At 43.9% G+C, this 10518-nt stretch overlaps 1 protein-coding gene across 1 annotated transcript; it reads left to right on the top strand.

The window, feature by feature from the left end:
- Window positions 1-5831: 5831 nt before the first annotated feature.
- LOC311366481 (NACHT, LRR and PYD domains-containing protein 3-like) lies at window positions 5832-10504 on the top strand. The gene is made up of 9 exons (XM_084485267.1): window positions 5832-5992; window positions 6165-6308; window positions 6423-6482; window positions 6727-8503; window positions 8757-8918; window positions 9071-9244; window positions 9334-9501; window positions 9675-9721; window positions 9821-10504. The coding sequence occupies exons 1-9, from the start codon at window positions 5953-5955 to the stop codon at window positions 10339-10341; spliced, it is 3093 nt and encodes a 1030-aa protein (XP_084341393.1). The 5' UTR covers window positions 5832-5952; the 3' UTR covers window positions 10342-10504.
- The last annotated feature ends 14 nt before the right edge of the window (window positions 10505-10518 follow it).

Here is a 10518-nt window from a genome sequence, read left to right as displayed (position 1 = left end):
GAGAGAGAGCGAGAGAGAGAGAGCGAGAGAGAGAGAGAGCGAGCGAGAGAGAGAGAGAGAGAGAGAGAGAGAGAGAGAGAGAGAGAGAGAGAGAGAGAGAGAGACGTTGTAAAGTGATCTTGCGCCAGTATCCAAATGCAGGGTTTGGGGCATAGGATCTGAACGTTGGAGCGTAGGAAAAACAGCAACAGTGCAAAGCCACATCTGCAAGTTCTGAGGAAGATAGGAAGTGAGGCAGTGAGTGTGAGTGTTAGCACCTATGTGTTAACGTGCTCCGTGTGCATGTGTTTTCTGCAACACTGTGGACGTATTAGCAGGCGAGCGAGCATCACAATGCAGGCTAGAGCTTGCCCTGCCGTTCCTACATGCTAACCCTGGCACATCTCCTCCTCCTCCTCCTCCTCCTCCTCCTCTTCCTCCTCCTCCTCCTCCTCAGCCTCCACACTAGTTATATAATGGTGAACTCTGCAGCCTTTGGTATCTCACCCTGGCCACACATTGTGCCTTATCGACTTGACTGGAGACACAGTAACGGAGGAGGAAAGAAGAGGAAGGGAGGCAGAATCCAGAGAAAGTGGAATGCTTTCAGACAGGATTAGTGCTCAGAGAAAGAGAGAATATGTGGTGTGTGTGTGTGTGTGTGTGTGTGTGTGTGTGTGTGTGTGTGTGTGTGTGTGTGTGTGTGTGTGTGTGTGTGTGTGTGTGTGTGTGTGTGTGTGTGTGTGTGTGTTTGTCCAAGTGCACACAAGTATGGCTCTTTTAACAGTAATATTCTTGTCAGATCTAATACCATCTTAGTCACCTTGTATTAATTATGTATCACATTAGTTCACTGCCATTTCATAGTGCATGTGTGTGTGTGTGTGTGTGTGTGTGTGTGTGTGTGTGTGTTTGTGTTTGTGTGTGTGCGTGTGTGTGTTTGGAAATGCGTCACATAAAAATGTCTTGCCTTAGGTTCTAGTGTGTCAGTACCAATGTGGTTATAAGTCCATGACTCCTAGTTGACCATGGCTGTATGCAATGTTGTCTGTGTAAAAGAGAGACGACCCTCTCTTTAACATGTCAAGAGCAAGTGGACAAGAGCCATGGATTTCATCTTTTCCGTTCAACATCCTGTATTTCATCAGGTGTAAAAGGTTATAGCTTGGATCAGTGTCACATGGCCTTTTTGTTTCATCTCTTCGTCCCATGCACAGCCTTCTTGAATAAAAAAATATATAGTTCACTAACAAAAAACTGAGAAGGACGTGTATTTAGGGACTGTTTGGTTGCTTAATTTGGTCGCTTGCAGACAGCAGTGCTGTCACCGGGGCTGGGATTGTTCCATCGTAATAACTGAATAGTATTACATGTTCAATCTGTGTCAATAATGAAGTATATGCTCAGCCCTTCCGTTGTGCAATGCATTTAAATGAAAACCATGAAATTAAAACTTGTCTTGTGGTAGCAACTGATTTCTATTAAATGTCCATAGTTACATATGCGTAGATTTTGAACTATATGCTCGGCCCTTCAGTTGTGCAATACATTTAAATGAAAACCATCCTCCATCTTGAGGTTTGGTGTGAGTGCACGAGCCATCTGTTACATCATTACGGCTAATAGGGTGGACTCGGCCAACAGCTGAGTCATAATGCTACCTTTCTTTTCTAACTAAGGAAACATGCTGCTTTGGAAAACATAATGGGTATCGGGCAAGCAGGCAAAAAAGAAACGGAAGGAACCCAGATTTCTTCGGGTTCCTCATCAGCTAATTGTTGTGCCCTTGAGCACGGTGTTCAGCCCCAACTCCACTGATGGAGTGGCTCAGAACCCAGTACCCTATAGTGTTCGCTTTTGGGTTCGGGAAACATTTGAATGTGTCTTGGTACATTTTTTTTTTTTTTGAGTGCACACATCTTTGTTCTGCATGTAGGCATATTTCAAGTTAATATTTATATTGATTTGATGTATTAATTTATTGAGCTTTTGCCCAAGATTGCTTCACATTGCCAATTCTATAAAAGCAAGTCATGTCTTAATTTCCCTCTTAAAAAAGGGCTTCTCGCAATGTAACCATGAATCCATATTTTTTTTATTTTGTATTGTGAGGCCCTTCATGAGTTTTAATGCAAATATATATAAAAAAAAAAAAGGAAACGTACTTATTTATAAATGCAATATGTTCAGATGTGAAATATTAGATGTGAATATTTATTACATTATATTATTAAGGAGTATTGTACACTATACAAATGCAAGGACTGTGCTTCCACCACCTGTTCACTATGCATAACTGCATGTTACTGCGGTCACCAAGGAAAGAAGCAAATAACAATATGCAAATAATGATACAAATAATAATAATAGTGATGATAATAATAATAATAGCCTAATCTATTATATGCTATCATATTCGTATCATATTCGAGATAAACATTCGAGAATTTAAGTGTCCATTCGGTGCTATCATGAATGTGGGCTGTGTCAATACCTGGTCACTACCCGATCCGCTGGTCCCGATCCATATTGCACATGGCATTCATTGTCGATCGCCAAACAACAGTAGACTATATGTGTATGTAGAATAGAATATAGAATATGCAGATAGCCAAATATGATAGTATTTGCTGTAACTGGACGACTATGAACTTTGTCGAAACTTAAAGTGGATCAAACCCCATCCGAAAAAGTGTGTGCCAAACTGCCAAATTTATAAAAGCCTATTAGGATATTCCTTGGGTGCCGGCCACTCGGGGTAATCAGGATACGGCGAGTTGTCCTTGGATGCCAATTGGCTGACGTATTATTATTATTATTATTTTTTTTAATCAGACAGGGTTCAACGGTGCAGTCATAATTGTTTCTGTACTGTACACCATTCAGCAAAGGCGAGCTGTAATGTCAAAAAAAAATACATAAACAACACATCACTTAAATAACCAACAATCCATGAAACACAGTAGGCCAGTGAACAGCACTCTTCACTATCCTGCATGTTTCCAATGGAGCTCATCCAACCTCCCACCTCTTAACATAGCCAGAACAATCACATTCCACACTTATTTTATTATTCTGTTAAACTTATGATAAATTATATTTAAGATTTAAGGCAAACAATTTTATTTTGTTCTACTAGTTTGATTTCTATTCCGAATGTTCTATCCACACAATTCATGATTTACTAGAAGCTAATTTTGTTCCAGTATGACTTGCCTTGCTGTGCTGCCTTCTCCTGATGTCAGCCTTCAGTCTAGGCCTATATGGTCTCATTCTTGTGACAATAGATAAGAAGGTCTGCTATGCCACCAGTAGGCCTACAATGCAAATTCAGTCCAGTCAGTCGTGTGCTGTAAAACAGTTTCCTATGACTGTCTCACTTGATGTGAGACAGTCTGCTAGATTATCTTTAGACAAATATTGTATCAACTAATACATTTGTTGCTGCCGCTTTCGTGTTTCTTTGCAAACAGACCAGAAAATCAGCAGATTTGTAAGAAGGCTTTGTCCAAGGCTGATTGCATTAAAAAAAAATAACGTTTCCAATGTTGTAAGCAATATATCAAATAAAGAGTGAACACGGTGGAGTTGATTTACTGAAGAACGTGCTCACATCTTACATTACACAAACCAGTCTGCCTTGATTGTCACTTATCCAAGTGAATACACCACAACCAGGGGTGTGTTTTAAGAATGTGTAGCTCAGACTTCATTCCCCCATTAAAGACTTTTTACTTGTTTTCTGGTCTGCCATCTCATTTTTACCTTAACACTAAAGCTCTAGTGTGGCCACAGTGTCTGCGAAGGCTGTGTGTCAGGGACACAGAAAAACACAGAAATCTTGCTCTTAAGGGTTTGTGTGGATCTTTATTGCAGACAGAAACCTGTCAAGGTAAATCAGCACACCTGTGACAACATAAAGCAATTCTGTGGTCATCAATATAGCACATAAAGGTTGGTACACACAATATTTTGAACCAGGAGGAATATAAAGCTTAAGGGATATCAACAAATGTAGCAACTTGCTGGGAATACAAATGCAGGACTTTAAAGAACAGCTAGGGCTCAAGAAGGCCTGCAGGTAGACGGGACATTATGGGGCTCGAACCCTATCTGCTTTACATTCCCCCACTTGAAGCATCAGTCACTGGGCACGAGGAGGAAGGCGAAGCAGGAAGTTTGAGAAGATCCATCTCCTCCTTTCAGTGAGAGGAGGGGGTGGAGATTGGCAGCACTAAAAGAGGAGGAGAGGAACAAGACAGTAGCCTGGCAAAAGGTTGAATAAGGTTAGTAGAGGTATTCTCAGTTAGTTATTTTTTTAACATAATTAACTGATTATTAACTGACTTAACTGATTAGCACAAGGAATGAAACATATTTTTCCACTTTGAAACTGCAGGACTTAGAGAATCAGACAGAGAGGTAAATAGCACTATATTTAGAATAGCTATTAATAATTTATTATTATAATTATTATAATTACACTATTGTCCTTCAGAGCCCAGCGCTTTCTCCCTGATCCTTTAACAAAACACACACACACTTATAAATACGTCACAGCGTCACTGTGGAAACCTTGGAGTCAGAATCTTGCAGCGCATAAAGCTGAAGAACATTGAGTACAGTAGAACTTGGACTGCAAAACCAGTACAATTATCTCAGAAGCCTTTCACTTTGACTAGTGTTCCTCTAGGATGTCATGAGATTGACATTCAGAACCTGTGATCTCTTGTTGCCCATCACTGCATCATCTTGGCTGTCTGTCCAAGCAGACAGCTTCCCAACCCTCCAGAGCTCTGTCCTGGCTTACCACCGGTCCTGGGCTCTGAAGGCTACAGCGAAGACACACTCCTGGGAGTGTGATGTGTGAAGGTGGGGCTGCGCACCAAATGGATCCTCGACGAGAGCATAGACCGGAGATGGATCTGTTCTCGAGTCCGTGGGGCAAACTTCGGGTTCGCAAGTGGAATCATATGGCGTGTGGGATGATGTCATACTCAAGAAGAGACTGGAAAGGATTGTCTTATAGGTAGACTTTGGAACAGGTACAGCATTCTTCTAGGATTCCACAAGGCCACAAGTATATAAGGCCACTGCTGCTCAGAAGCTCTACCCATGTTTGCTTTTCAGGCAAATTGGCCACAAAGATGATGGTGATAATGTGACTGATTTGCACATCTTCCATTTTACCCTTATTCCAGGAAGCCAAAGATATGTTTTCACATCTTTATTAATGTTGAAATTGTTTACCGCCCAAATGTTTGTTATAATTACAGACAAGCACATCTTTTTTTTTTCAATTTTTTTAAATGAGCGTTGCCGAACAAAACATTGATGTAAATTGAGTTGATGTAAATCGACTATTTTCGAATGCGTTACAGCGACCTCTATAGGATGGTACTTTCCATTTACGATTATTTTGTCAACCTGCCAATACGTTGTAATGCGGAAACAAAGAATTTATTTACATTATTTCACGCACACCTACCATCCGTCCGCTATTATTGAATGAACTTCTCTGGGAATATCTGTTCCAAGTTGACTTTGACTGCCTCTTTATCACCCATTTTCAAGTCTTCTTTTTACCTACATGTGTATATTTCTTTGTGATTACCATCGAGAATAAGGGATATCATACAGAGACACATTTTAACTGTTAATTTCAACTACAGAATGGCATTGATAAAAACATTTCCATTTATAATAAAATCTAAAAGAAAAAAATGTGTTTACATAAAAAATATGTATATGTATAATATAATTTATTGTTAACGTCAGGCTAAGGCTATATAAAGCAAACATGAAACTGACAGAGAGCAGATCAAAACCACAAGTCTTGTGTGTCAGTTTCCCCTTGCTTTCGGGAGGAAGTTGAATAAAGCTTTCACAAATTTCACTTGCAGTGTCTTTGCAGTCAAATCCCTTCTGCAGTTTCTGTTCGCATCATTACTACGAAGCCACACAGAGGCCTGAATGGAGGTCGAGGAGAATTTACAAAAGACTGATAATGCGGGTAAGGGTTTCTAATCATTATTGTGGTTAGGGTTATTTTTAATCATTCCTATTTATGATGATTTATGAATAATGCTACTATTACTGCTTGCTGTTTGGATGTGTATCACAACACCAAGGACCAAGGCTGATAAATAACACCTGATAAATAACACAATTGTCTCCCTCAATAGTGGACAGTAGTCCAGCAGCCGTCCTGCCAGTGCGTCTCAACTGTACAGCCCAGAATGAAAGCACCATCGTGGCTCTTACCATAACCAATTGTCAAATAGGTGGTTCAGTCAACCTAAACACAAATGTAAATTCCAACAATCAAGGTACTTATTTTAGCTACAAAGCAGCCATGTGATCTGTATATAATTTATCTGGTAATCCCAGCTTCTCATGCAAGAGCTTTCTTTCCATTCCTGTACTAAATCTTTAATGGAAAGGATCCGGTCTACCAGGGAAACCATTGGCTGATCCTATCACAGTGGGAGCTGAAAGCAAGGGTAAGTGGTGTAAAGCAGCAGAAGTATTTCATGCATTGGTTTCATCCACTTTTAAGCCTAGAACATTGCAGTAAAGTCACGTAGTTTAGCTTAGCTTCCGTTTATTCTCTCAAGGATGAATCGTCAACTGCCGTGAGACGACATGACCTTTGAGACATTTAAAACAGAGAAAAGGGGCAGACAGATTGACAACGAGTAAAGCAATATCAAACTAACAATTATATTTCCTTGTGTCTTTTCCTAGGAGATCCGATTTTAAAATGTCAACAGGCATTGAAGTCTGCGCTTAAGAGCAAATTCAGCCATATGCGTGAGGGGCTGCTGACACAAGGAAACAAGATGTCTCTCGATAAGAAGTACACAGAACTTTACGTGGTGGTGGGAGGGGTTAGGGCTGTCAATCAAGAGCATGAGGTAAGACAGATTGAGAGGGTGTCCCAGATCACAGAGACCCAGGAGAAAAGCATCAGATGCAACGACATCTTCCGTCTGTCGGCTAAACAGGACCACCCTGTGAGGACTGTCCTGACCATGGGTGTGGCTGGCATCGGAAAAACGGTATCCACCAGTAAGTTTGCTTTAGACTGGGCAGAGGATAAGCACGATCACAACCTGGATTTTGTCTTTCCACTTTCATTTCGAGACCTTAATCTCATGCAGAAGCCGACAAGTGTCTCAGAGCTTCTGCTCACGTTTTATCCTCAAGTGAAAGAGGTCCAGAGGTTGGACACGTTGAAAGTGCTGCTCATACTGGACGGTCTCGACGAGAGCCGCCTGTCCCTCGACTTCAAGTGCGAGTTAGTGACCGAAGTGTCGCAGCAGACCACAATACAAGTGCTCCTGACTAATATCATAAGGGGCAACCTGCTTCCCTCCGCTCTGGTCTGGGTGACCTCCAGACCGGCCGCCACAGGCCAGATCCCTGGCGAGTGCATCGACCTGGTGACCGAGGTGAGGGGCTTCAGTGACCTCCAGAAGGAGGAGTACTTCAGGAGGAAAATCAGCGACCAGCGACTGGCCGAACAGATACTCTCCCACGTGAAGTCCACCAGGAGCCTCCACATCATGTGCCACATACCCGTCTTCTGCTGGCTGATTGCAACAGTCCTTGAGAAGGAATTTACCAAAGCCAAAGCACAGAGTCAGCAGCACGCGCCAAAGACGCTGACGCAGATGTACATCCACTTCCTCGCCCTGCACGAGGAGGGCATGACGCAGGGGCGAAGACAGTCCAGCGTCGAGAGTACAAGGTTGAACCTTCTGTCCCTGGGTCAGCTGGCCTTCAAAGAGCTGGAGAAGGGCAATTTTATATTTTATGAGAAGGACCTGATAATTAACCGCATCGACACCACGCAGGAGTCGTTGTTCTCGGGCATCTACACGCAAATCTTCAACCGGGAACTGACGCTGGGCCAGGAGAAGGTGTTCTGCTTTGTGCATCTGAGCGTTCAGGAGTTCCTCGCTGCTCTCTACGTGTTCCTGAAATTCAACAACGACAAAGACAACGTGCTGGTGAAGAAGTCGTCTGGTTCCAGGCTCATAGCGTTCAGAGATCCATCGGCGCTCATTCTCTACAAAGCGGCGGTGGACAAGGCCCTGCACAGCCCTGACGGCCGTTTCGACCTCTTCCTTCGCTTTCTACTAGGTCTGTCACTGGAGTCCAACCAGACTCTGCTGAGAGGTCTGTTGACCCAGAGCAAAGCAAACGCCAAGGTCAGATTAGAGATCACCAAACACATCAAGGAGAGGATCAGGGCTTGCAATTCCTTGGATCGATGTATGAATCTGTTACACTGTCTCAATGAGATACACGACAACTCCCTGGTAGAGGAGATTCAGAGTTACCTGAAATCCGGAAGCCTTTCAACGGCTAAACTGTCGTCCACTCAGTGTTCCACGCTGGCCTTCATACTGCTAACATCAGAGGAGAAGTTGACGGTGTTTCAGCTGAGCAGCTACATCAGGTCTGAGGAAGGACTTTTTCGGCTACTGCCTGTGGTTAAAGAGTCAGAAATAGCCAAGTGAGTACCCAATCGGTTCATATGTTTATACCTACCTTAATTGAGGTAGGTATAGTATTAAATAGTATTACAACCTACATTTCAAGAATTTAACTAATATTTTAAGCTTTTTAACTTTACCTACTTCTACTTGAACTGCCAGATTTGCCAGATGCTCTAACATATAGAATTAATTAATTTAATTAATTAAAGCTTGTTGAACTCATCAATTCCTGGTTAGTTTTTTTTACACTGAAGTTTCTCCTTCCTGCAGTCTGGGAGGATGTAACCTCACAGCAAACTGCTGTAAAGACTTGGCCTCTTGCGTCAGTTCATCTCACCTTAAAGAGTTAGACCTGAGTGAGAATAACCTGACAGACGAAGGGGTATTGCAGCTCTCTGATGGGCTGAAGAAATGCAGACTTGAAACACTCAGGTCAGCACATTGTTGTTTCTGTGTGTGTGTGTTCAGTACTACAGAAGTGATACTGACCGTGATACCAAAGCTCAAATGACATGACATACAATCTCTCTCTGTATAAAGGAAAACCTAATTTGCTCACAAATGACTGATCGGTTCTCTTCTAGATTAAAGAGCTGCAGTCTAACAGCAAAGAGCTGCATATCGCTGACCTCAGTGCTCAACTCAAAATCCTCTGGGCTGAGAACGTTGGACCTGACTGACAACAGCCTGGGGGATTTAGGAGTGAAGGAGCTTTCTCATGGACTGACGAGTCCTTCCTGTACACTGGAATTGCTCAGGTGAACGTTCAGGTTCTAGAAACTCAACTAGTGACATGGCCATGCAGTGTCAGGCAGGTATGCGTTACAAACGTCTCGCGGTGTTCCAGTTTGTCCCTTTGTAGGATCAGTGAAGACGGCTGTACTTTTCTGGCATCAGCTCTGAATATGTGCTCCCTGAGAGAGCTGGACTTGAGCTACAACCACCCGGGGGACGATGGCCTGAGGTTGCTCTACACCATGGTGGACGATCCCCAATGCCCTCTGGAGAAACTCAGGTGCAAACACTCATTTCATTCAGCATTGGACCAAGGAGGTGGCCCGATAGACGGGTAGATCAGTCCATCAAAATCAATCAAGCAACTCTGGTCGTCTTTGTGTTTCAATAACTGTTGACATGACATCGGACTTAACAACTCTGCGTTTTGCAATTCTGCTTCCGATGCTGCAGTGCTGATCAATGTGGTGAATGCAGAATCCAAGAGGACCCAAAGAAATGTGAGGACGACTGCATCTTCTCAACAAATGTGATGCTGTCGTACGGTTAACCCAGGGGTCAATCTAAATGCTGCTACTCCCCCCCCCCCCCCCCCCCAGATACCACCCAGCTCTCTCTGGACCCCAACACGGCCCACAGGGACCTGACCCTGTCCGAGGGGAACAGGCACGCCAGGCGATGGACGACGCAGCCCACAGAGGACCTCCCCGAGCGCTTCGACTTCTGGACCCAGGTGCTGTGCGTGGGGGCGCTGAGGCACCGCTGCTACTGGGAGACGGAACTGACCGGGAGAGTTCAGCTCGGGGTGGCCTACGGGCGGATGCACCGCAAAGGAGAGGGTGACGACTGCCACCTCGGACGCAACGACTTGTCCTGGGGGTTGAGCTGCAACAAAGACAGGTACAACGCCTGGCACAACGGCGCGAGCGTCGCCCTGACCGCCACTGCCTGCTCCAACAGGGTGGGGGTTTATTTGGACTGGTCGGCAGGGACGTTGACGTTCTACAGCGTCGCCGCGGGGGAACTGACTCCCCTACACACCTTCCGCGCCTCCTTCACCGAGCCCCTCTACCCGGCCTTTCGGCTTGGCTGGGTGGACGCCACAGTCCGTCTGTGTTGAGGAAAATGGTCCGTGGACGGAAGTTCTCTGCTATGAATGGATCTGCAAATGGCAGACACTTGACCCCATAATTCAAGTAAATGATTCCTTTTCCTGTGAAATGGGCCAATCGTTTCCGTGGTTGTCTGTTATATTCGGCTCACTGTCAACAACATGAAGAATAAAATTATTATATTT

Source organism: Micromesistius poutassou (genome assembly GCF_964030765.1).
Source record: "Micromesistius poutassou genome assembly, chromosome: 21".
Lineage (NCBI taxonomy): Eukaryota > Metazoa > Chordata > Actinopteri > Gadiformes > Gadidae > Micromesistius > Micromesistius poutassou.
This window is presented reverse-complemented; position numbering and strand designations above follow the sequence as displayed.